General features: G+C 40.5%; 1 protein-coding gene across 1 annotated transcript; it reads left to right on the forward strand.

Annotated features, from left to right (window-relative positions):
• Positions 1-13,127: 13,127 nt before the first annotated feature.
• On the forward strand, positions 13,128-19,795 carry tmx1 (thioredoxin related transmembrane protein 1). The gene is made up of 8 exons (XM_014468836.2): positions 13,128-13,360; positions 13,629-13,744; positions 15,394-15,439; positions 15,937-16,065; positions 16,264-16,309; positions 16,464-16,565; positions 16,655-16,721; positions 17,899-19,795. The coding sequence occupies exons 1-8, from the start codon at positions 13,152-13,154 to the stop codon at positions 18,108-18,110; spliced, it is 927 nt and encodes a 308-aa protein (XP_014324322.1). The 5' UTR covers positions 13,128-13,151; the 3' UTR covers positions 18,111-19,795.
• The last annotated feature ends 7,711 nt before the right edge of the window (positions 19,796-27,506 follow it).

Genomic DNA, 27,506 nt, shown 5'->3' on the forward strand with positions numbered 1-27,506 from the left:
GGGAAGTACGCTGAGAGGAGGTTAAGGGGGCCGGGGGAGACTGAATAATTTGACTGAGACCTGTGAGCCACAGTGCAACAATGCTGTTAAAGGGCAACATAAAGAAAGGTGGGGTGAGGAGCACAACGCTATCCATCCAGGAATCCGTTTCTCCACCAGACGGCAACGCGTTCATCTTCATTTTCTTCATGCGTGTTGGTTATTAGGGGTGTTTAGTCAGTAGTGGCTCATGGAGAAAAGAGGAGGGGGGAAAAAAGGTGCAGCGGGTCAATAAAACCGCATTGTTAGCTGGCTGAGCTACACCAGTGAAGTATTTTAATGAAGACGCATTGATCTCCTCGTGACTAATTTGGACCTACATGTCACCTGATTTGTAAACAAGAGTTCACGATTTTAGACTGTAGTTTTAAAGGGTCGGTATTATGTTTCCCCACGTTTTTAGCTAAATCAAGTAATCATGTCGCCTTTAGTTGTTGTAGAAGAATATTTTAGTAAACGAGTATTCTATCGATTATTCTGACGATTAATCGAGAACTCGGATTTTTTTTAAAATGAGAGAGAGGAGTTTCCCGGCCAAAACGGGAGAGTTGACAAGTATGCGTCCACAGTGTTCAGTTTATCCGCTCACCTGTTGAATACACCTGCAGCTAACCAGGCAGTTCCAGGAGGAAGGCTGCCCTACTCTAAGCATCCCGCCAGTCCATTTGTGCTGCAAGCGCTTAGCAACAACTCATAGACGGAAGTGAGAGCGCTGCGCAGCCTGGCAGTGTGTGCTAAATAATAAAAACATAAATTAACGAAGCTTCGAGGGAGATAAATTTCCCTTGAGGGATTTTAATAATCGCGGTACTCGAATCATTCGAGGAATCGTTACAGAAAATGCTGTCCATATCAAACATGACATAAGAGAAATTTGACTTCGCCTTGAAAATGGGCCTGTGTCTCTTTAAGAAATTCGGTCTTTCCGAAACGACGTCACATCAACATTAACGACAGTGAAGAATTTCTCAAAAATGCATGAAAGAGTCAAGGCAACACTCCAGGCATGTTTTTGATGAGTGATAACATAATAACATGATGTAAAGATGAAAAAAGGTCGATTTTAAACAACACTTCTGTTGACTTAGAAGAGCATCGTAAATTCCTACGAAACAGGAGATTTGGGTGAGGTAGGAAAACTCCAACCTAGATAGAAATTTAAAGCCATTAAGCTGTTAGTTGCAGCCTTGAATAATTGAGATGGTTTACTTTATACGGGGTGCAAAGGTGGGAAAAAACAAGTCTGTTTAAATTTTTTTGTTTCAAAATAAAAACGAACTGCCTGAATATACGCGTTCTCACAAGTATGGCAGGCCGTTTTAACATAAATTCGGTTTTTGCCGCCCTTACATTCCAGATATCTCAAATTGTTTTAGGACTAGACTTTTTAGTAATTCAAGATATCTCTAATTATATTTTGACTAGACAAAATACCTATTTGAGATATCTCTAATTACATTCCGACTAGTTGAAATGACGTCAGATTTACCATTGACTTGTATGGAGACTTCAGTTCAAGATATCTACAATGAATTACTGACTATCAGAAACACACATTTCAGATATCTACAATGAAATTATGACTAGTCATAAAGTGAATTCAAGATATCGCGAGTTTAGTTTCAACTAGTCATAATTCTAATTCGAGATATCTCGAATGACAACATAATTCAAGATGTCTTAAAATGTAGTTTTGGATAAGAGCTACATAGTTTTGACTAGCGAAATGTAGCGATGTCTCAAATTGTAATTTTGACCAGTCAAAATTCCTTTTCAGAATCCTCCAAATGAATTACAGATATCTTGAATTACATAGCTTCTCTTAATTTGATTCATCTTCAATTAACATTCTGAGAAGTCGGAACGGCATTACTGGCGAAACCGAATTTATGTCAAAACGGCTTGCCGTACGCGTGGAGCCTCGTACACGTCACGCGAGGCGTCCAGCGCGGCTCTCCGTGGACAACCGCTGATTATGGCGGCGCGCAGCAAGCTGCGCTACGGAAGGCCTGTGAGCGCGAAGACGCCTGGAAATAAGCATCTCGCATTCCAGCTGGAGTCTGAGATGCTTTACTGCGCTGACAACATGGCACCGAGGCAGAGAGCCAAGCCAAACCGGCAGCAAAGCAACGTGTTATTACAGCATTCTTTTCTCCTTTTCTAGCGTCACGGGGTTGGGAGGTGGGAATCTGTAACCCTGGGTTTTATTCCACTTTTATCAAAACAGCACAGCCAGAGCGTTGAGCCAGAGGTGGAAAACGTGAAATTTTCAGGATCTTTTTCCTGTTTTAATCGTGTTCGCGCTCGTGGCTTATGACGGAAATGTTATTTTCCATCCATACATCTATGTGTCGGTTGCTTTTATCCAGTTTTCCTTGCAATGTTGCAGGAGAGTCGTTGCCTACCTCTAGTGGTACTTGGCCAAGAGGTGCGCCACTGTGCAGGCCCAGATATGAAGCAGAAAAAATTAATAAAAAAAGACCAGCACAAAGCAAACAAAAGTTGCCATGAGCGACATATTTAGAGAGCGCTGAACAACAGCCGTCATAGACAGCAGTGATAGGAAGGTCTGCAGCTTAAACTGTGAAGATGTGCATGGGGATCTGAATTGTTCGTGCTCTTCAGATCCGTCCCCTGGGCCTAATTTACAAACATTTCATGAAAATATAATTTTTCCATGAGTCACTTTTGTGAAGGGCGCAGATGGTTCTGAATCCATAAGCGTGAAGGCGCCGGAGCATTTGGACGGCGCTGCATTGCGCTGAGATGTCAGAAAGTCAGCAGAGTTTCAGAGGACTTTCGCCATCTATTGAGCCCTTTCTGCTGCAGAGAGCAGCAGATGGCGGTCGCTTTTTAAAAAAAACAAAACAAGTCTCGCATGAGAAACAGGTCACAGGAGACGAGTGGAAGTCAATTGGAGTCGTTGCCGTCCCGTTTTCTACCTCCTTTATAAAATGATAAAACAGGAATACAGTTCAGCATCTTGTCCGCGTCCCGAATGTAGATTTCTGTTTGACTTGAGCTTTGCGCTGTAAAGCCCCGGCAGTCTGTGCACTTCTTTACCCAGGTGTCTGTGGAGCTGTGCTGGGATTCTGGAGCTCAACACAGATTCGCAAGATTCACTAACACCTGTACAGAAGATTTTTTTTATTATTATGTTGGGGTTTTTTTTTTAGATTTGAGAACAGGCCTCCAGGTGAAGCACTGAACAGCGAACGTTGAGCTTTGACAAATTCTTTCCTCCCCCAGAAGTGAGGGAACGTAGGCTGAGCTGTTGCAGCGTGAACCTTTGTGTTTTAGTGAAGTAATTAGCCAGGATCCCGTATTTGTACTCTGACAAATAAGAGCTCTTTTCTGAATGAAGGAATACACGGTTATTTACTATTTCTCTGTTGCTTTGAGTTGCTTGACAGGGAAATGCAGCTCATTTTCATTTTCAGCTTTCTTTTTCTTTTTCTTTTTTTTGACGATTTCAATTCTCGTCTTGCTTCGTCGCTCCATCTGGGCTTTCTCCCATTGACTTGGATTCTCTCCCGTAGACTTTCCAATCGGCAAGCAGAAGGAGAAGCTGTGAAAGATGTCGACGATTTTCTGCGCGGCACACGCAATTCCCGGTAAGCTTCCTGGCGTCGATCTAGCACAGCTAAACGTTAGCGAAATTTAAAACCTCAACAGAGTCCGCACCTCTAACTACGACCCTCAGCGCGAAACAAAGCGCAAGAACAAGGGGCTGCTTTTTTATTTATTATTTATTAAAAAAAATTTTTTAATCAGGCTAGAGTTTGGTAGAAGTGTGAAAGAAATATCCTCAATAATTTATTTACCAGCTGACTGACAGAAAGTGTTATGTTTTCAATCTATTCGTCGTCTGTTTCTGATTGTCTCGCTTCTGCAAATTGTTAAATCACAAGACCCTGGCGACACGTGCGCCACACAATTGACATAAGGTCAGCAATCCTTGGCGGTAACGTATTTTACATTTAGTAGTTATTTGGTCATTTAGAAAAGAGTTTCAGTTGTTTCCTGGACTTGGGCCTTATAAAATGGATAAATCGGAGCCAGTTTGGCCAGAGGCCGACATTGAGCCTGGTGCTTTGTTAGCTATAGAGGCATCCAGTTAGAATCACTGGTCTTGTGTGAGCTAATCCATCTAGAGGTTTGATTTATGGGGTCTGCACCGCTGAGGTCGGCCTCATCAACGGGGAGTGGATGCTGGGAAGCAGCCCAGTCCAGAGCTACTGGACTGGGCTGCTTTTAGGAACTGCAACTACTTTGTAATTTATTCGCAAACTGGATCACTTTCTGGGATTTCCAAGGCAGTTTTTAACATTTCCAGCTACAAAACAATTGTTACAGGATATACTATATTAACAGGGTTGTTTTTAAATGTTTCTCACAAGCTATCAAAACAAAAGACAGCAGATATATCAGATTTCATGAAAACATCAGTAGTTTATCTTTTCCTCCTTTAACTTCTGTTAATTCTTACTTTCTTACCTACTTTATTTTTGTGTTCCTGAGGCAATGTCGCGGAAACGTTTTATCATAAGTGCTACTTTTGTAATCGGACATTTTAAAACAATATCGCTAAACAGGACTTGGACTGATTTTGTGGTGCCACACAAAAAAACTAAACGGTTTAAAACTTTAGTTTTTATTGGTGCTGCTTGATCGGTCGAACGGAGGATGAAACTTAAATGTGTTCAACTTCAATCAAAACGTACAATTTCCTCGTTCCTGGTTGGAAACATTTACTGATAAAAAATGGCAGAAAGTTCCCTGGAAGTTCCTATTTCCTATTGTATTAAAGTTCAAAATACAGAGAAATGCATCGTTACCGCTAAACACAATAACAACTTGAGATGCAAATGTAAAACTAGCCACCAACCCTTGTTCAAGGTTAGACTCATCCATGCAAGTTCATACTGGGAAATCTTCAAATTTTCTTCTGTCAGCAACCATTTCTTTACTGCACTTGAGTTCAGAGAAGCTGATTATTTACGGAAAACAGAGGCATTGGGGCATCTGATCACAATGGAAAGAAATCTAAATATTTCAGTCCGGTGAGTGTGTGCGAGTTCTCGGGAGCGTTGGCGTTGAACAACAAAAACTACAAAAAGCAACAATAAAAAAGGATGAAATAAAGACTTAGCAGCCAACTCGGCGGGAGAAAAAGAAGAAGCTGGGCCTGAACTCTGGACAGTACAAAGAAAACCGTGTCATCTTGCAGGAGAGCGTCCAAAAATAGCTGATAGGAAACATTTGGTGTGAACCAACATCGTTGCTTACTTTCATCCAAACATGTACTTACTGGTTGCGTGTTTTCTCAAACGTTAAGAGGATAGTGAGAGAAACGTTGCCAGGAAGTAAAGAAAGCTGCTTTACAAAAAAAAAACATTCAGTTTAAAATGAAACAAGAGTCCATGTTAATGCTCGTCTTGTTCTGATGAGATGTGACGAAGATTCCAACGAGCAGCCAGATCCTGTTCCAAGAAGTGGCTGTTTCTTTCTTTAAGTTTCATTATTTTACGTAAGGAGAAAAAAAAAAAAAGCAGAGGTTCATGTTTTCAAAATGGCTGCGAGGAACTCGGCCATAGAAATGAAAAGGTTCTTGATACTCAAGAGAAACCTCTTCTGAGCGAGACGTCTTCAGTTCCCATGTCTTCGGCCTGCTTGTGGGCAAATCTTTGCTCCCTCTGTGGCTAACAAGGAGAAGCTTTTAAAGAAACACAAAGCGAATCCCGAATAGCAGCTCAGACGAAATTATGTGTCCGTAATATAACATTAGAAATTCCTCCGTACATTATAAAACAAAAAACTAAACTAACTGATCTAAACTAAAACACTTAAAACGTGCATCTTTATGTGTAATGACTCTTTAGAATATAAATATATTTATTTTCCCAGAATTTTCACTTTTTTTTTTCTTTTTTTTTTAGACGCACCTGCATATTAAGCCGAGATTTGGGCTTAATCTTACTCAACGAATTGCACGCCAGAAAGGAGACGGAGAGGGGGGGAGGAGTTTGGAAAGCACTTTGGAAAACCTCATCAATTATCAAGCATTATGAAGCATGCTGATTGACTACTGCACCGCTTCGGGTAGAAATTTAGCTTTCCAGAGCAAGGATTACCATGTTGACACAAACAGTTTGATATTTCTCTCCACGCGGGCTGAAAATGATTTGGGAATGCTGATCTTTCAAGTTTCAAAATTAGAATTCCTTATCTAGGGCCTGGTGGCTCATGCATACCGTCACCATTTATCATCCAGAGGTAAAAAGATCTTAAACGTGGCAAATGGGTTGAATTTTAATGGTGCCCCTCGGGCGACGGCGAAATAAATAACAGGCAAATCTCAACGAAAGAGGATTGTTGGAGAGCTAATCACAAGAAAGCAAGTTCAGTAGTTTGATGAGTTAGTTCATCTAAAGCGTAATGAGCTTAAATCTGCTCATGCTGTTTAGCGTTTTTGAAGGTGGTATGGTTTCAACCTTTGGGTATAAAATATAATTTAAACTTTTTGAAGTCAAAGTCTGAACTACGCTTGACCCAGATTCCACTTGAATCTAAAAATGAGTAGCAGCGATTGCGCGAGAGACGATTGAACGCCCCGACCCGTTCGCCATAACATGCTTCATATCATATTTCATTATCCACAATAAATTGTGGACTTAATGTTTCCTGAAGCCTGCAACGTGTTCAGTCGGCGGTGAATCGGTCACATTGTTAAAACGAATAACACGTACAAAACAACATGGAGCCAACGTCGAATCCTCGCAGGTAATTAGGAAAGCTCCAGTGGCTCCAGATGATGATTAGGACGTTGGAACAGATGCTATTAGGTTGTAATTTGCAGGTTGGGCTCGTCTCCTCCGAGGCGTGTTTGGCATTCTTTATTCGTCTTTCTAAGTACCTAATGTATGCGGTTCTCTTGTTCTGCTGACAGGACACTTATTTTCAAGAAAACAACCAAAAAAAAGACCTTCAATTGGAGGACAAGATGTGGTAGAAGTTAATTTATTCCCTTCGTAAAGCGTACAAACATGTCGCTAATGTCTCTGCAAATGCTTGCTGACGCTAAAAACAAAAACACATTCCGATTAAGGCAGTGGTTCCCAAAGATTTTCTGGCCCCCCCTATGGATTACAATAAAGTCCCCCCCAACAAAAAAGGAAAAAAAAAATCAACTGGGCACACACATTGTTCAACCAGACATAAACCTATAGACATGTTTTGTGTTCAAACTCCACTGAAGTTTATTTCACACTTCAGGTTGTAACAAAACAAACTACAAACCATCTTTACAGTAAACACTTTTGTGTAACTTTTTTTTTTCGTTCATCCATACCGCTTCCTGCGCCCCTCCTGCAATGGCACTGTGCCCCCCCAAGGGGCGCGCCCCTCACTTTGGGAACCATTGGGTTAAGGTGAGGGAACTGAACATAAAGCTGTTCTCATTGCGTTTTTAGCCAATATGCAGTAAAAGCTCTAAGAGCAGAGTTTTCCTCTCAATAACAGCACAATAGACTCTGAAACTAATAAAACAATGCCAACTGTTGTCAGCACGTTCTGACACAGAGGGGAACTTTTTAAACTGACAAGAAGAGAAATTTTTGCAATGACGGTTTTGTTGCTATGCCAAAAAGGCAGCAGTGTATCGGTATCTGCTATGTAGCTAAAGGGGCAGCATTACGTAAAAATTGACTCTTGAGCTTTTACATCATGTTATAATGTTATTCCCTCATCAAAACATACCTGCAGTGTTACTTTGATTCCTTCATGCATGTTTGATGAAATCCTTTTATCTCCCATAGCAACCACTCAGCTGTGCAAAACGCCTGGGCGGATCTAGCTCCGCCTTCGAGGAGCTAGCTCCACCTAGGGGCTTTCAAGGTGTCAAATTACAAAGTCAAATTTCTTTTAAGTCATATTTAATAAATATATATATATGCTTCTAACAACTGAAGATAACATAATTACTGTCCCATTTAAATCATGTCTGTAGAAAAAGTTCTGCATCTTCCTCCGTTACACAATCATGTCATATATAGATGTTAAAATAAAGGTAAGTTTTAACGTAAAAAGGTTAACAGATTTCTTCTGTTTTTCTGGGAGGGGGGTTTGTCCCACCTAAATATTTTAACACTGTTAAATAAATGTCAATATCAGACAAATATGCCCTGAATTATCAAAAAATTCTGTTTTTAACCGATGTTTTAAATTATTAAGAGGAAAAAACAACAAACTTAATAGTTAATTTTGCTAAATCAAATATTTTAAAGAGAAATACTGTACATTTAAATGTTTGACATGTACCACCTAAACCACGTGCCCCTGTCTAAAATCATTTTAGATTTTAGACCGAGGCTTTTCCTGTGCATTGGACAAACGGATATAATTGTGGTGGCTTCATTGCTAATATGGTGTACAGCTGGATTTTTAGTCAGAGTGAATGTGAGTTCTGGAGGCGCAGAGCGGTGAAACACCCAGAGAGATTAGTTGTAGAATATTATGTGGTGCACTCTCCGATTGAAAGGCTCCACTGTGCTGCCTCACACCCACACACTGCCACTTCTCACTCATCATACTTGAAACCTTGAAATTACTGAATACCACCAGCTTTCACATGAGAACTGAGTAACTGCGCAGCTCCGCACAAAATGGACACACAGTTCGTACCGCGGCATGGACACGTCTTATGCAACACAGTTTATACATCAAACGTTATTGAAAGGATTAAAATATAGGTTGAATATTGAAAGGAGAGCCTGGTGGCTGAGTATGCGCAGCAGGTAATTGTTTATTTGCATGTTTAAAATGCTAAAGCATGCATGACTCATAATTAGAGTCATTAATATATAATCTATTTTAAATAAAACTATTCAATCAGCTGCCCCGGAGTTCACTTAACCCAGAAGTAGAGAGATTAGCCCATTTTTTTTTCAACAAATACTGTCGCCCCCTGCTGGCCATTAGATGGAATGCAGCTTCAAGTAGGTGGCTTTTACTTCACATGTTAGTGGATACACCCATCTTGTGCCACCACTGTGAGGTCAGTAGCATGTAAACTGTCAGATATACTACAGAATAAATCATAGATACTATCCATGAATCAGATAATTACTGGTACAAATCGAGAGTTTGTAGTCTGAATGCAGAAGCTCTGTCTTACTGTCACCTACATTCAAGAAAAAAGACAACAATATGCTCCATATGAAACAGAATGTGGTAGAACTCAGTGAAAACTTTCAGCTTCAGTGGTGTAGGTTACCTTACTGTTGTTCTGTTGTTATAGAAATAATCAACCCAACAGGCTGCAACGTCACTAATTGAGACTGGAAATTTTATCCAGATCAATTTCTTAATTTATGGAACAACTTGTGCTGTATTGATGTTTTCCTATCAAGCAACCTGAAGGCGACTGGTATCAGAGTCACTGACTAACATAATGTCCTGTTTTCATGTAGGATTCCCAAAACTGTCTTATAGTCCGTGTGCATTGCGTTGTCCAGCTAATGAGTCTTTTTTCTGTTTGTCTTCAAAAACTACAAAAGCTGTCAGCTGGCGCAGCTCCCTGTTTATCTGTCATGTAACCTACTGTCCTCTAATGTGCCAAGACATACTTAACTGCAATCATACTTAATTATAACACAAGCTGATGTGTTGACAACTCGTATCAAAACAGACACGAAACATGCTAGTGCTAGACTGTAGGCTAGTGCCACCAACAGTCTCCATTGGTGATAGTGTCCATCCATCCATTGATAGAAGGATGGATGGAATGTGTGTTGATGGCCCAAAAATGCCTATAGAGCTACAAAATTAGCAAGAAGTCAGGCTGAGCCCCTCTGAAGGAAATCTGAAGTCAAGAGGAATTAGAACTTCAGTGGTGAGCTATTATTGATGTTAGTGTTATTTACTGCTAGCCTTAGTGTGCATGAGTCAACATGTACGCAGCCTGTTGCTATCACTCCTCTCGTCTTTTTACTTTCTAAATTTTTGTCAATTGATTTTTTTACAACATTAATTATTTTTGCACATTCCTAGGAGCTTATCTATAACAATGTTGACTAAGAAAGCAATTTCCGCTTGGGGATTGATCAAGTATATTCTATTCTACTCTATTAAAGCTGCTAGTTTTTAATGTATATCAATTTCTTTCAATAAAATACTATTATTTGACCTGCAAATCCCTATATTTAAAGACTTGGAATGATGTTTACGGTAGGAAGATTGGAATATCTCTGAGTGCAACATTAGTCCTGGACCTTCTTAGGGTACAATCTTAAATTCTGCACTCTTAGTATCAAAAGTACATGCATTTTTCTGAATTTTCAGTATTGTGACCTACAAAAACAGTTGTCAAAAATAAACACTTGAAAAGCCCATAGTGCTCTGCAATCCTGAAACTGCGTGGCTGACATTTGATTTAATCAGAAAAGAAATAAGAATTACGTGTGAAAAAAGTATAGCTAAAAATTGTTTTTTATGTGTATAAACTTGTGGTCACAACAGTGAGAAAAGAACAAGAAGGGTTTTTATACCACAGAGGGAAATATCTGTGATCTTCCCTCTGAGCCGCACTCGAGAAATCACCATGGAAACAATCAGTCTCTGATAAGGAGTTTAATCAATAGCAAATTAAATGTAAAATTAGAAGAATCTGGCAGATCTAAGTGAGTGTTTCCAATTACATGAGCGAATCTAACATGAAAAAAACCCACTGTTGGTGTAAGAGGCACAACAGAACAATCGGAAGCATGTTTAGTACACAGTAAGCACCTCTAAACAGCAGGAAACCAAACAGAGCAGAAGAGTTTGATGGAACAACACCAATCGAGATCACCCCTCCGTGGTCTGCTTCTTATTTTTCCTCGTTGGTGCATTACGTTAAAGCAGAGACGTCAATGAGTTTTGGACAGGAAGAAGATCCCTTTTTTTTTTTTTTTTTTTGCTGTAAGTGGAGCAGAGCTGATGGTTGGAGAACGGGGGCCGTAGGTAGGTTCACAAAAGGATGTCATCTGGGAGGTATTTTTAGAGTGTGAGGCGCACTGATAGTCGTCCGCTGGTGCAATCTGCCTGCAGGTTCCCAGCGATAATAACTGCTCTCATTCAGCACATTCACTCAGATTCATGGAGCAGGACTCACAGAAAAGAGTGTGTAGATAAAGCTATGAATATGTATATAGAACATGTCTGCATAATACGATATTCAGGTTTTTGAGCGGCAACACACTTGAGTGGCTTCAATATCCTGTTAGTATTATCTCCTGGGCTGGCAAGATTGGATAAGATTTAACAGGGTGGCACTATTTGGCAAAAGTATCAGTCAACAATAACTTTTTCATACATTTACTGTATGAAATAGCACTTACCTTTTTGTAGAGGAAGTGCTTTAGAGAGGATAAAAAACAAACAAAACGCAAGCATTGAGTACGTAGAATTCAGAATACTTCTTAGAAGCTTGACATTTCTTTTTTGTTATTTATTTGATGTAATATTCTACTTTTTTGAGACACTGAATTTGGGTTTTTATTATATGTAAACCATAATAATTTAAATTAAAAGAATTAAAGTTTTGAAATGTTTTACTCCATGTATGACGACTGCAGTAGTTTGTTAGCTGACACAGCTACTACAGTGATGTACTCATAAAGTACTATTAACCCATTTAATCCCACCGGCAACAATTGTTGCCAGACATGTTATCTAACTTATGGAAGCTCTAAAATAATTATTTTCACTTTTGGCAGCTAATTGAAGTTTTATAATGAAATAAGAATGTGTCTTCTATAAGCAATATTAATTTCATCTAGTGTGAAAGGTCACATGACCAGGCCTTTTTATCCTGTAACGCTGGAGGTAAATGTCAGTCACAAACTTGTACAAGAGGAAGTCAGTAAAATACTTTAATAAACAAATATAAATAAAATATTTTTGAACATATGCTCTTTCAAGTGTCTTCCACTGATATATAAATAAAATTGTATCCCTTCATTAATATTTTGATCATAAGAGTGAATGTAAGCATGGCAACAACTGTTGCCGCTAGCATAATACATAGACAGCACTATATATATATAGCTTTGCTTATTCTAGATTCTTTGTTTATTCTATATGCCCTGCTGTTCCCACACAGCTTAAAACTATCAGATATTTTAGATCTTCTAGACCTGAAGGAACCTCAAAATGATGTCTTCCACATCACTGTCATTCCCACAGTTGAAACCCTCCCCACCTTCACCCCCCCCCCCCCCCAAAAGGCGATCCTTTACACAAAGTGTGGCTCTGCACTGAATGACGACTACAAGATGACGCCACGCCTGAAACTAGTTTAGGACAGGGCCAGGATGTACTGCTTGGTCTGGTGGAACAGGGACAATTTCCTCCCAGATGCATATTTGTTCATACTAACATTTTCACCCAATCTTACCTCATTGATAAAATGACCTAATGAGGTCAAAGGTCGCTTGGCACACTGAGACAATAACATCTGCAGGCTGTTGGATTGAATTTTTATATATCTAAAATATTTCTAAACACTCTTGTAACCATTCTTTGTTATAATAGGCTATCCATGTCATAATTTTTCTTATTTTTTTCTATCTATAAAGAGGCCATATTTGTGTAATTTAGACTATGCAGTTTCCCACCGGCAACAATTGTTGCCGAGTATAAAAACCTACATTTTCACTAACATAACCAACATAAAATGTAATAATTCATAAATATCATGTGTTAGGGAGGTCCAAGGTTTGAAACGCATGCACTTATTTTGCAGGACAAAATTTGGGATTAAACGGGTTAATTTAGATTTTTATCACTGCTCCTTCATGTATTGATATTAATTTGATTTAATTTGGGGGGTTTTGGTCCACATTTTGAATAATATTGGCTGGCGAAAGATGCTTGTTTAAACATTTTAAGAACAAGGTAGTCAAACAAATATCGTTAGCTTTAAAACATGATACTTTTTAACGTTTGAATATTATATAAACAACACCTACACCTGATGAAAACAATAAGCGCTTATCTATCTATCTAGCCATCAGCTGGCTCTGACGTCACTACCGCTACAGCGAAGGCGCACACCGGAAGTGACTTGTGGAATGGACACGGCTCGTCGGCTAACTAGCAGCATGAGTGGAATCACGCTGTTTTTCTCTCGGGGAGCGGGTCTCCGCTCCTGGACATGTCCTTTTCTCCTTCTGCTGACATTTTCATCGTCGCTGCCAGCCTCGGCCAAGCCCGACAGCCTCAAGGACGTGACGGACGGGGACTGGGAGAAGATAATGACCGGAGAATGGATGATTGAGTTGTCAGTGTCCCGCTAACAGGCTAACCAGCTAGTTTTGCAGTTTCTGTTTTGAACTAAAACCGGAGTTCCCGCGTTAGCTAAACCAGCTTAAAATAAGTTTATGTCTATCTTAATTTAGTCACATAGCGCTACGAAAAAGTCAAGCTTTCTAAGCAAATATACACTGCTAACCGGCCTTTTGGGGGCGATGCTAACTTGAGGGCTAATGATGTCGAGCTGCACGACGTGCAAGAGAAATTGAAAGCTTTTTAAACATTTCCCCCCGCAGCTACGCGCCCTGGTGTCCTGCGTGCCAGCAGCTGCAGGCGGTGTGGAAAGAGTTCGCGGACTGGGGGGATGACATGGGCATCAACGTCGCCAAGGTGGATGTGACAGAGCAACCTGGTAAGCAACCCCAAGCTGGGCAACACTAATTAGTTCAGGCGTCCTGCGACTATCTGAAGTACTCAAAACAAATCTGTCTGGAGCCGGGAAAAAAAATAAAGGTATAATAAAGGTAAAACGGGATTTAAATGTTTATATTAGCTATTTTATCCTATTATCAAAACGACTAAGTGCATACATTCTTGAGCATTCATGATTAAATGTTTATTTTCCCTGCGGTGCGTCCTGGAAGGAATGACGCACTACTCTGTTGTGCCATGGTGCTTTAAGTTTACCTCCCGTTACAAAATGAATGTTTTATGTTTCGTTGCATTGGTAAATTTAAAGAAATCAGATTTTTGATATAATTTTTATTATAAATATTCAGCAGGGAAAGATATTTTTCCTGTTGGAACTTGGAAAACCTGCTCCCAAATGCAGTTTGCATAACGAGATCGCTCCTTGTAAATAATCCCTCTTAAGTGTGTGATCGGAAAAAAACCCAAAACTTAACGTGCCCCTTATCCGGGCAGCAAACGGAGTGCAATAAAACGCAACCTGCAGTTCTAAAAATAAAGCAATGCCTTTTGAAAAGGTAAAGTATATAAAATCAATTTAATACACTTTAAGTTTGATTTCTGTGCAACTGCCAAGCAAGTCAGTGCAACGGTAAAACATAGCGGCATCCTCTTCTCTTTTGACACGCAACAAAACCCAATAATATCGCTAAGTGTCATTCTAAATATATACTGACAAAAATCACTAATCAATTGATAAAAACAACAACTTTGTTACTAAATATATGTGCCTATATGGCCAGATTGTGTTCTTACCTGTTTAATGTGACTTCTGTTTACGGACATGTAAGATGTAACTTTAATCTTGACCTGGCAGCTAATGTAACGTACCTTCCCTGAAAATGTCTTTCCACTTTACCCTGTTTTTCGGACTATAAACCGGTACTTTTCCCCCACGCTTTGAACCATGCGGCTGGGAAAAAAAAACGTTTTTGTTTTGTTTTCTTTCTTTCTTTTTTCTTTAGTTTGTAGGTGAGGCTTATAGTAAGGTGCGCTCTATAGTCCGGAGAGTATGGTACTCATTTTGTTATTTGACAACTTGTCGCTACAGAGCAAACATCCAGGTAATCCTTCCGCATTGGCAATGACTGCAAATGATTCGGTCCAAGAATTGCAGAATCTCTTCTCGGCTATTTGTCTCTTTTCCCCTTTGCTCTCCATGGCTCACTACACACCCGTCGGTATGTTTACAGCAGCCACCTGCCTCGCGCCCCGCCCAGCTGAAAGAAACATCACAGGCTATGACACAAATCTTTGTTGACGGAAATGTTGAAATTGAATATTTATTCTACACATTTTTATAGCATTGGAAAACGTTAAGAATGATCGTGTCACGTTTGTCCTCCTACAGAAACCACATTAAAACAAAAAATATATTTCCCACCCCCATCTTTTAAAATATTCAAACGTTTTTGAAATGGCTCCAGAGAGCCACTAGGGCAGCGCTAAAGAGCCGCGGGTTGCCGACTCCTGGTTTAAACTGTAATCTGTAATGTGTTTTACTGGGATAGATCTGACACAAGCTAATGCATTAATGTGAGGCTGCAAAAACAAAAGTCCTTCCTGCTGACTGTCGTCTCTTTCCTCTGTAAGGTCTGAGTGGGCGATTCATCATAACTTCACTTCCTACAATATATCAGTACGTATCTGCAGGGTTTGTGGTTTCCATTGCTTCCGCTTTTTTGTGTTTGTGTTTTTTTTTTTTTTTTTTCAGCAGTACCTAAAGATAATTGCTGCAAACGTAGTTGAATGCTGCACACACTCTGAGGTATATGTTAGAATCTCTCATTATTATTAAAAAAACCAAACTGTTATTATAGGTGGGTTACTTATTTTTAACAGGTGATCGTTCTGTTTATTTGTGGTGTCCATTTGGTGATGTTGCTTTTAGAAGTTAAATAAAGATAAGATACATTTTTTGAACATCCTGCTGTTGCAGAAACAGCTTTAAAGTGTAAAAGTGTATTTCCTGTTTGACTTTTGTGCCACAGAAACCGCTATTATAGACATTAGAAATAACACTAGTCAAATAAATGGAAATTAAGATTTCTTTTTTAATCAGGAGTTTGAGGAAAAACCTGAGCTCCCTCTAAAAGCCCCGTTAATTTTGTCACTGAGATTTTTGGGTTTTTTCAGCTGCAAGGATGGCGTTTTCCGCAAGTACCACGGCGCTCGTACCAAAGAAGATTTCCTCAGCTTCGTCGACGAACAGAAATGGAAAAACACGGAGCCCATTTCTTCGTGGTTCGGGCCGTCCTCATTTTTGTAAGTGGCTAAAAAAAAATCTCTCGTTTGCGTCCTTCTGTGTTTTTGAAATCTCAGAAAACGTCAGTGGATGTTAACTCTATTCTTGGCGTCTTCTTGTGGGCTTTAAAAAGCGACGCGCGAGCATGCAGATGTTTTTGTGACTGACTGAGAGATTTGCGTCGAGTTACATGCTGCGTTCGCCTCCTCTTTTGACAGGATGAACTCGATGTCGGCTTTGTTCAAGCTCTCCATGTTCATCCGAGTAAGTAAATGGCCCACTCATTGATTTTTGCAGACCGTATTTTGAGAGGACTGCTTGTGATTGGTGTGTAATAAAAAGCAAATATGACAGCAGAAGATGGAATTCAAATCATTTCAAGGCCAAAAACATGTGAGAGCCGTGTTTTGTTTCCCAGCGTTGCCATAACTACATGACGGAGCAGCTGGGGATTCCTGTTTGGGGTTCATATGTCATCTTTGGCCTGGTCACCTTGTTTGCTGGCCTGACGTTGGGTCTTGTGAGTACTTCTGTGTCACTCCATGAGAAAGTTGTGACTCAAACGTACTGTGAAAAATTTACATAATCTTAATGCTTTTGTCATTTTAGTTGCTAGTGTTCATCGCAGATTACGTCTTTCCTTCCCGACGATTTTCCTCACACGATTACTACCAGAGTGAGTTTTTGCATTAATATTTATATCGTGCTGTGACTTGGAGAAGTCTTAATACTTTATGAACAGTTTCAGATTTTGGTTTCAACCACAAACTTGAATGTATATATATTTTTAAAGAATTTCAAGTGACAAATGATCCAATAATGCGTGATTGTGAAGAGGAAGAAAAAGGATAAATCACAGAGAACCTGCTAAGCTTGGTGGTAGAGGCACTAGTGCAGTCCACCATCAGCCAACTGTGTTTTTCAATCAATCAAGTTTATTTGTACAGCACATTTCAGCAACAAGGCAGTTCAACATCATAAAAACAACACGTAGTCAACAATTGAGAAATCAGTCACAGTCATTACATTTTGTCCAGTGCCATAATCGATACAGATCATACAGTCCGTTCAATGTTCCACTTCTTATGGTTCAAAGGCAACTCTAAACAGGTGGGGGATTTTAGCCCTGATTTAAAGGAACTCTGTGTTTCAGCTGTTTTGCAGTTTTCTGGAAGTTTGTTCCAGATTTGTGGCACATAGAAGCTGAAGTTTTTGTGTTTAAAAATCTTTTAAAAGTTACAAAGATGCAGAGTTGCACAAACAGGCATCATAATTTTGAAATAATAGCGTTTGGGGTCAACGGGATTGGACAGCACAATAGGTGTGCACCCTGTTAATGCTTTGACTATAAACCCAGCTTAGTCTGTCTTAACAGTAACTGTTACTGGTGTGTAAAAACCCTTATGCAAAATAAACAAAACAGCGCTTAGTCTGGCAGGTGGGCAAGTAAAGCCTGGTGGCCCGCCAGGCTTATAATACACTGGGGGAAACCCTACATCATTGACAATACTTAAACAACAACTATAGTGTGAGAAAAGGCAAACGCACAAGAAAATAATCCTCAGTAATCAGCCAGTTATTAAAACAAGCTGTGTAATGCTTGACAAGTTAAGCCTGGTGGCCTGCCAGGCTTATAATACACTAGGGGAAACCCTGCATCATTTTCAGGTGATCGCCACATTTTCAAATTGTTTTTGTTTTTTTTTTGTACATTGAAGTTTGATTGTAAGGTTACAAAATTTGAAGAGGTTCAAGGGGTTTGGATACTTTTCAATCTCTCATGTAAGAAAAGGTTTTAGTGTAGCTTGTAGCTAGCTCAGAGCCTCCCTTATGTTGCTTGTGCGATTCTGCAGAGAAACAGTCAATGGAGCAGTCCCGACTGATCCAGAATCAAGACGAGGACCAGGAGGCTGACGGCGAGGAGGATGACGACGAGGAGGAGGAAGAAGACCAGGGCAGGGCCTGGAGAAGGCAAAGGCAGTCCCCCGAGGGCCAGGGCTACCCCGACGAAGCCCTGAGGAAGAGAGCGGTGGCAAGCCGCGAGGAAGACGAGGAGGACGGCTAGAGAGTCGGCGCGGGATTCCCGTTCTTTGTTCGATAGGAGCACAGTGGAGTCAGCCGGAGATGGAGGAGCTGTGGTTCTGAACAGCAGTATTAAGAAGGAGGGGTCCAGAATCTTCCCACCCCCAACCCAAGACGCACCCCACTGTACTCCCCTCCCTCCTCTGTTAAAAGCGGGGGACTTCTACCTCGGCTCTCTCCACCTGAGCAGCAGGCTCCAACTGGAACAACAACAAAAACTTTCCTCACACGTGTTTTTACGTGCGGCGTAGGTATGAAGTGCAGTACAGACGAACTTTGATTCGCTGTTTTATGCTATGCATTGTTTTTCAAAAATAGTTTTTTTCTTCTTCTTTGAATTCTAACAAGTTTTGGTCTGTGAATTTCACTCTACAAATGGGTCATTTCATTCTGCACACATAAACACACACAAACATCATTCGGCATTCTGCTGGTAGGCTAGTTTTAATTCTTAATATGTCAAATCTATCTAGCTTCATCATATTCACGTGAAAATGCTGATGTTTAAAATGGGAACAATTGCCACAGGTTTAAGTTCAGTTCAAATTAAACCTCTGGATGATTAATATGAATCTGGACTTTGGTGTGTGGCAAACGTCTTAAAGTAAACTAGATTTGATTTAATATGAATGCAGCAACGACCAAAGACGTTCAAAACTACAGTTTGAAGTCTGAGCAGCTCTCCGCACACAGCAGATGATCTGCGGCTGCAGCTTCCTTCCCGGTTTACGACGTAATGCTTTACTGATTAAAGTTTCGCTTACCGTGTTCCAGTAAAGACAGAATCGAGTAACATAAAAAACGAAAAACCATGAAAGCAGCACTTGTGTAACTTAAGATGAACCACGTGCAATAAAATGTATTAAGCCTCTGGTTTAAAAAAAAAACAAAAAAAACACAGGAAGTTATGAGGCAGGAACTCCTTTAATGTAAGATGTTCAGTTGTCACGTAAGTTTGAGTTGCAGTGTATATATTTTACTGAAATTTTCACCATAAGCACATTCAGACTTTTTTTGGGAGAAAAAAACATTTTATTCACTCCAAACGTAGTACATGGTGTGTTCGTACTGCTTGGACATGGATTATGTTGCTGTCATTTTCTGTTCTAATGTTTTCAGGGGTTTTTGTTTTTTTGCTGTTATGAATGTTTACTTTAGGAACCTCCTAAATTGCTGCTGACCTGCAGCTGAGGCAGCAGACTGTATGCATGCTGAAAGGCAATAAGAAAGGACAAAGTGAGGGGGGATGCCATGAGGGTCTGGTTTGCAGTGCTGTATACAGTTGAGAGACTTTGTCTATTTAAGTATTTTTTTTAGTATTTTCTTTTTTCCAAAAATTCAAGCATCTGATTCAAAGTTACAAAAATCACTCGTTGCTAGAAAAAGGTGTGTCTATCGTTTCACCTGCATTTTCACACACGTCTCATTGTTTTTCCAGGACTTGTGATGAACTTCACGGACTATTGACACACACAAATATTTTCTATAATCTCCTTAAAAACGGATTCGTTCATTTGGAAATCCCACAATTGGTCAGTTGTTTTTTTTTTTTGTTGTTTTTTTTCCTGATCGTTATTTAAGGCTTGTAGCATTTTCACTCCACTCCGGGCAGCTTCTGCTCTTCATTTCTTTGAATAAAAGTTTAACAATAAAAACTTTATAAAACAATTTTTTTTTTCTCATTTCTGCAAGCGGTTGACGTAGCTAAGCGTTTCTTTGATTGGATTAATATAAAAACAGTTCATTACACAAAGACGTCCTTAGCTCCAGTTTAAATTAACATGTTGGAAAAACAACACGGTGACATGTAGGAAAAAGTCAGAAGTGTTCAATTATCAAGTTTGGAGACTTAACAAACTGGCACACTGGATAAAATGAAAAGCTCCTTTTTGGTGACTTCAGTCTGTCGTCATGTCTTGCCGTCTTGAATGACTGCTTGAGACAAAACTATAGCCTGAAATATAAAACTTCTGCCAACATTGAGGAATATGTCATTTCTGCTCCAGTTCTGACCAGCATTTTTGCACCTCTTGTTTCTTTCTACATCTGTGTGAAAGATCTTCTGTTTTCCCACACAATCACATAGAAACGTACTATTATTGCCCTAACCTTTTGATCATAATTTCAACTTTCCTGCATTGATACCATCATCTGCTTCAGTCCTCAGTTGATATAGAAAGTACTCGCATGTCTGAAATTTAAACCACAAAAAAAAATCCCACTTTTTACAATTTGAACTTCCTTTCCTATTTCATACTTTTTAGAATAATATTTGGGTTTTAAGTTGGGCTCTAAAACTACTTAACTGATGTAAAAATGTTTAAGTTAAAACCGCGCTAGATTGCAGTCATGCAATTAAAAACATATTTTTTAAATGATTAAAAACGGACCCGACATTTCAGGTCGTCGAGCAAAAATAATAAAAATAAAGACAATATTGTTTACAAAACACAGTAGGGTTTTGTAAACAGTATCCACTCTCCTACATAGAACTGTCAGTTTTCGTTCTCTTCGCTCCAATAACATTATTCTTCTGCATGTCTCGCGCTTTCGAACTGATAAAGGGAAGCAGGCATTCAGTGTGTTGGCCCCACAGCGTGGAATCAGTTGCAGTCTGAACTTAAGATGTCGGAAATCATTTCACTGGACTTATTTCGAGCATTTCTTAAAGATAGGCAACAAGATTCTATGAAACAGTGTCATTGTTTTTATTGTTTTATACTTGTGCATATGTATTAATTGTTTTTATCTTGTATCTTGTTGCTATGTATTGCAAATTTTTGCTCAGGTCCCTCTTGAAAATGAGATCTAGATCTCAACGGGGTTTACCTGATTAAATAAAGGAATATATAGGGTAAATCGTCGCCAGCAGATGTCACTCTTGCATTGCTTTTGAGCAGCGCAGAAAGCCACACGGAGGTTTACCAAAAAAAATAACATCAGAAATTTGCATCGGTATGTGCGGTCATTGTGAAACTACGGTTCATATTTCCTCTTACTTGATCCCTCGTGGGGGCTTCCCAATTTCTCTGCAGAACCTCCTCCACCCTCTTGTGCAAAGTCATTCCCTCTGGAATAGAAAAAAAAAAAGCCTGACGGTGGAGCTGATCTGTAATCAGCGCTGTAATTGCAGCTTGCTCGGCCTTCTGCACACGCTCCGTTTAGCGCGGGTTAAACCTACAGCAAGGGAAAGCAGGGCGAAGGTGTTTGATGGGATTCCCCCGCTGCACTCCGCCAGCCTTGCTGCAGTTCCTGAGTGTTATACAAAGCAGCTAGGTCTGGCCTGCACATAAAAAAAAATTAAAAACAGCCATGCACTGGCAATGCTATCCACACGTGTTCTGTCGTGCAATGGTAACTGAAGGCAGATGGCGTTGCTGTTTGCTGGGTTGCTTTCTTTTTCTGTTCTTGTTCGTTTAGCTCGCTTCGGTCCATTTAGTTTTCTTTCATCCTTGCTGCCATTTCCTCCAGATCTTCGCGTGAAGCGCCAGCTCGGCAGTAGCGGGAGAGAAAGGCATGCTGGGTACAATGGCGCAACTAAGCCGTGAGGTGACATGCGAGGAGAGGAATGTCATGGAGTTTATTGCCCGTGAAGTCTTAGCTGCAGAGAACGGCATTGCGTGAGTCCTTTAAACTAATTTAGTGCAAATGAAGACAGAAGAGAAAATGAACAGTGACATGAATAGTTTTGTGGCTTCCATGTCGTGAGATCTTGCAGATCCGTTGGAGACCCATTTCTTGATTTATTCTCAGAACATGCCCAGAAGTTAAGGTTTTTTGACCCTTTGTTTCGGTCATCTGTTCGGAGAGATTTTGGGGTTTGCTTGAGTCTTCTGAAAGAATTGACCTGGATTTAGAGCCAGTGCTCATTTCCTCCAGTTGCCGGATTGTTAAATATGGTTGCCTGAATCCTGGGAATCGTCTTCATCGACCTCCAGTTCAATCTTCGCATTCGAAAATCACCAATGCAAGTACTCCAACCTAGAAAATAGTCCTTCTTAAGAGGAAATACTGGACCTAGTTGGTTGGTTTACTAGCTTGTCAATGGCAATGTTCCCCAATCTATCTGGAGAGGCCGTTAACCAACAAGTGAGAAAGATTACACACATTTACTTACCTAGAGTACTTACTGTCTGCCACCAATCTGCAAGATACTTACCAAATACTCTGTACCTCCACCTGTAATGTCACTCCAGGGTTATCATCCAACCCGAAAAGTCTCGACTTTAAAAAAACAAGATCTCTGTAGATAGTCTCAAATAGGCATCGCTAATACCAATATTTCTTTTTCACATCGGAACTTGAGGCCTGTAAAAACACGTTTGGTACTTTACCTTGGTTTCCTCCGTTTTTTTTGCATTTGAGATACCGCCGTCATCAAAACTTACCAGACATTTCACTGGACGAGGTGGTTCAGGCCATCTTCAGTCAGCTAGAAGTTACACCATTTTTGATGCTGCGGTACAAACGAGACTGTGACGCTGAACCGTAACAGGTTTACTCCACTCTTGGTGGAGTGGCGCCTGGTTGTACCTGCAGTTTCTGACATCGTGATAGAAAATCTGTCTTTCTCTCCATTTGGAGAGGAGTATTCTTCTGTAGCAGCATTCACCGTTTAAAAAAAGAACCGCAGGGAATGCGGTGAGGCTTGAGCAAAGGCAGTGGGGGGAGTTATTGACGTATAAATTCTGTCAAAGACATCTGGTGCAGTAAGGTAGACCCGGGCCTTTAGAGTGGAGTAACGACTCTCCTGCTGATCGGACAGACTGATGCCATTGCCGAACTCAACCATCGTAACTTTGAGTTGTAGTATAGCTGTAGTTCAGGGAGGGCAATACAGCAGAATACCAGAGAACAACAGTCTTGTGCGAATGTGCAGCTGTGTAATATCCACTGATATCTCACGCATGGAAACATTTTCAGGTTTTGACCCCAACTGGGTCAACTTGTCCAGCTGTTAGCCTTCCACCAACCAGCTTTTCTTGACATCTGCCACCTACAAAGTACTGTACTAACTTCAAAGCTTGGATGTGAGTTGGCTCAACTCATTTCTATAATAGTCTCCTTTTCTAACAATGTGGAAGCTACTAGCTAAAGTTGTTCTGTGAAGACGATATTGATAACTCACCACATTCTGGTGAGTTATCAATAACTCACAGCAGTTGTGAGTTATCGATAACTCGCATTATGGTGAGTTTCTTTATCCATCGTCAGTGACGACGACCTTGTTCGAACCCTGAGTCATCTATTTTTCTCCCCACACATCTTTATCCGGTTTCCCAATTTAGCTGATTCATCGTACGAATTGTGTTAGCAGACTAATTTCGTGTCCAATCTTTTATTGATAATGGGATCAGAATTATGCAAGGGAATTAAAGCTATAATCTCAGGAGGCCAAGGGTTGGCAGCCAACCTCTGGAGTTTTCTGTGGTCAGAGGGTGGAGCTTTTCTCCAGCATGCAGCACGAGGAGGAAGCATTTGAGGATCCAGCTTTATTTAGGAATTGAAATACATGGGCCTGCTGCCAGAGGAGACTTTTTGCTTGACCACAAAGATCCATGAGAAAAATTCAGAGTTATATGATCCATCTTCTCTCTCTCCTTCTGGAAGACTCGACGCCAGCGAGGTGGGAGTGCGAACGTTCAACAAGGCCGCGCTTGTTCTCCGAGCTGGCGTGTCCCCTGCGTGTCCTCTGTGTGGTCAGTACATTGAAACCCAGAAGGAAAGTGAAGAGACAGATTCCTCTGGGGCGATGATTTAATGGTCAGACTGAAACTTTGGTGGTTTGTGTTTTTTTTGTTGTTTTTTTTTCTAGAAACAAACAAGCAAAAAAAACAAAATGAAGAATCTGGGCTGATAGAGCTAGTGGTGATTGTTTGTTTTCTCTCAGCTTTGCTATTGTAAATCGTGTTCAGATCACCGCTATGACCCCGGCTAAGAAGGGAAACAAAAAGTCACACCCCACCGACTGCTGCTGAAATTTACTCTATTGTCATAAATCAGAAGATATACACCTAGAAATCTAGACTTTGGGTGTAAACAAACTAGAGATGCAACAATCAGGATTTTGTGACAGAATCCTGAGCTGTGGTTCCTGTAAAGACTGGTTGCTCTACGAACTGTTTACGAGAAAAGCATAAAAACATTTCTGTCTTTAGTGGTTGTCGATTATTTATATTAGGAGCAGAGGTGATGATAAACCCCCAAAAACAGGTTTTTAATAATGTTTCAGTACAAGACAAAATGGATCCAAGAGTTGACATGTGAAACTAGCTTGGCGTCTTACTAGCGATTAGCACAGTTAGCATAGCTAGCCTTACCGAGTTCGTAACAGAGAAAGCTTGAAAGCTCAGAAAGATAAAACTGAGCAAATTCTGACTTCCTGTTATTTGCTTAAAAAGTCCCACTCTCTGGGGTGCTGTGGTGGCGCAGTGGCAAAGCACGACCCACAAATGGAGGCCTTAGTTCTTGTGGCGGTGGTCGCAGGTTCGATTCCCAGCTTGGAGATATTTGCTGCATGTCTTCCCTCTCTCATTACCATCTTTCTACTTTCAAATAAAAGCCACTAGAGCCGACAAAACCTTAAAAAAAAAGTCTCTCTCGCAGCCGTAGTGAATATTTAGACATCCGCAGCGTCTAAGACTGTTGCTGTTTGAGTTTCCCACCGGCAGGGCCGATGCAGAACAAGCTGGAAAGAGTCCCATTCCGGTAACCGGGCAACCTCTCCGTTTATCACTGAAATGATAAAAAATGAATCTCTTCGACCCAAAGAGAATGTAAATAAGACTGCTACACGCATCTAAACTGAAATAGTCCACTGTAAGCCTTACTACCAAACCAAATAAAAGCAAGGCTCATGTTGCATTATGGCTACATCAAAAAAGGTTGTAGCACAGTTCAGTATTTTGTTGCCTATAATTTTTGTGGCTCTGACAACACAGGCAGATCCCACACTGCAGCTGTACATTGATTACTGCTCACCTTCTCCTGAGCATTAGCAGTACGCGTGCAGCCAGCCATTTTGAACAGGCAATAAATCCTCACAAACAACCATCAGATGGTTGCGGCCAGCGGCATCTGATGAATGGCAGCGACCCTGATTCGCAGCCTCTGTGGCGGACTTGAGCCCGATCACGACTGTGGTGCGGCCGGGAAAACTCAGAAAGACTCCATCCAACTTCCAGTCGCTTTAAGAAAACCTGACGAAATGGCAACCCAAACATTTTCACGTCATGTGAAAACAGGAAACGAGTTCCTTAAATGGAGGATTCGCTACATCTGTCCAAAGCACAGATATAGTAACTGTTCTTGATATATATATATATATTTTAAAAGTCAACAAGAATTTGTTGATTAGATGTAGCAACTTATTAGCAGCAACAACAAAAAGTGTGGATCAAGCGCTTTTCCTAAAGGAAACGCAGGAAACGAGAGCAATAATTTCACCAAATTCCAAATAGTATGATTATATATTGTTTTTTTAAACTTTGCTCCATCCACTACATGTTCAGTGATAGCTTAGAGAGATTATTAAGGGCCAAACAACTTGTAATAAATGTAACCGCACTCAGGATTGTAGAGTGGGTTTGTGTTTTTTTTTAGTGTAACATTTTTGAAATCTACATTAGCACCATGCAGTTAAACCCTCACAAGTAAAACACTGAACTGAATATGTGGGGAAAACGAGACAAACAATTACAGCGGTGCTTGATCATTTGAGATTGGCTACTTTGGTGATGTACCTGTTGGAAGGGTGGACCGGCTTACAACGTCCAGTCAGAATCCGAGCGAAAGTGGTATTTATCTGGCTATTGTGACCATTGTCGTGTTTTGGCACAAGTGGTCATTTGCTGACGTTGCATGGATAATTACAAACGTAGTGCATTTAAATCCCTGGGTATGGTACTGGTTTATTAGGTATCCAGGTTAGGATTCTCAGACATTTCTCCTGACTTCCTCCTCCTCCATGGATAAATAGACACACAAATAATCAGTTCATGAAGTAAAATCCAACCCTGGAGGCTTTCCTGTCATTATTTTAATCTTGAGTGGATATTATGTTGTGTATGGACACCTGGAGTTTGGTGTTTCAAATCTAACCTCATTTACCCTTTTTTGTTGTTTTAAAACAAAACTTTTATAACTGTTTTTCTTGTATGCTTGTTTAAAATATGTTCCTTAATATCCTACATCTAATATAGTAAATATATGTAGTATAAGGTGAAAATGCTTATTTTTGATAAGCCCATTCAGGTAAATATGATCAAATACAATGCGTTTGTTTCACACGCGGCACATAAAATCTGATTACCTAGTGACTAAATGTTTTTCCTCACTCAGCCCACCCATATTCACGTCTATAAGCTGAAGTGTGTCACTTCTCTCCAGAAAATTACACGGTGGCTTGAGTAAAAATAAAGCAACACAAAGCTGCGTTGTTTCGTCTCCGTTTTCAGGAAAATGTGGTAAAAGTGGGAAAAGGAAATCCCCTCCTCCAAAAAAAAAAAACAACAACTCTGTCCCTTGTCTTTGTCTGTATGCAAGGATCATTGTTTCACGGCAGGATACTGAAATAGCAGCAGAGCCTCTCTGCAGCGTAAACACAGGAAACATTCAGACTGGGTTTTCAGCGTGTCGGTACGTCCACGCTGTGGCAGGAGGGAGACTAGGAGGAAGAGGTGCATTTAGATCAAACATGTCGTAGAAAACGGTCCGTGTGGAAAACGTTTTTGCTCCGTCTCATTGTCTGGACAGAAAACGTCGTTCGTTTGGTGGTTTGAGTTGGTGTTGACCTTTGTGTTAGCCGAGAAGTCCCAAGCAAACTCGCGGAGCGGCGCAGCTGTTCCCATGGACATCGGGGTTTGTTGTTGTGGTGCGTGTCGTCCGGCGCGAAGCTCACATCTGGTCCTGCTGCACTGTCGAAAAACGGCCTAAACCAACACAGAAACCACTCCCAGGCCTGTTCAAATATTATCAAGAGTCAGGAGAATCGGTGAAATGCGACTGAGTCTGGAAGTGAGTGTGTGTGTGTGTCTTTAGACATCTGCATTCCTCTTTTTTTCTCTCTCTAAATCTCTAAAACAGCCTCGGGACAAAAGGACGGCACGAGGGCTGGGCTGTTTCTTACGTCTGTGACCGACCGACTGGTGGATCTGTTGGGAGCATTATGCCACACAAAGGCCTCAGATGTTGGTGGACAAACAGCATCGTGAAGACAAAAGAAACACGGCGGGCGGGTCAGGCAGACAGCTATAAGGAGAAGCTTACAGAAGGTTTGGTTTATAAAGCAATGTCCTAATGTTTACCACCGTCTAGCAAAACACAGTTCGGAATGAAAACGCCGAGAAGGAGACGACTGCAAAACTAGCAAAACGTGACA

Source organism: Xiphophorus maculatus, chromosome 19 (assembly GCF_002775205.1).
Source record: "Xiphophorus maculatus strain JP 163 A chromosome 19, X_maculatus-5.0-male, whole genome shotgun sequence".
Lineage (NCBI taxonomy): Eukaryota > Metazoa > Chordata > Actinopteri > Cyprinodontiformes > Poeciliidae > Xiphophorus > Xiphophorus maculatus.

Excerpts from the sequence above, each read along its gene's own strand:
- tmx1 (XM_014468836.2), top strand. The coding sequence starts at position 13,152 with ATGGACACGGCTCGTCGGCTAACTAGCAGCATGAGTGGAATCACGCTG. Across the intron at positions 13,745-15,393 it reads GGATGTGACAGAGCAACCTG|GTCTGAGTGGGCGATTCATC; the intron begins GTAAGCAACCCC and ends TTCCTCTGTAAG. Across the intron at positions 15,440-15,936 it reads TCACTTCCTACAATATATCA|CTGCAAGGATGGCGTTTTCC; the intron begins GTACGTATCTGC and ends GGGTTTTTTCAG.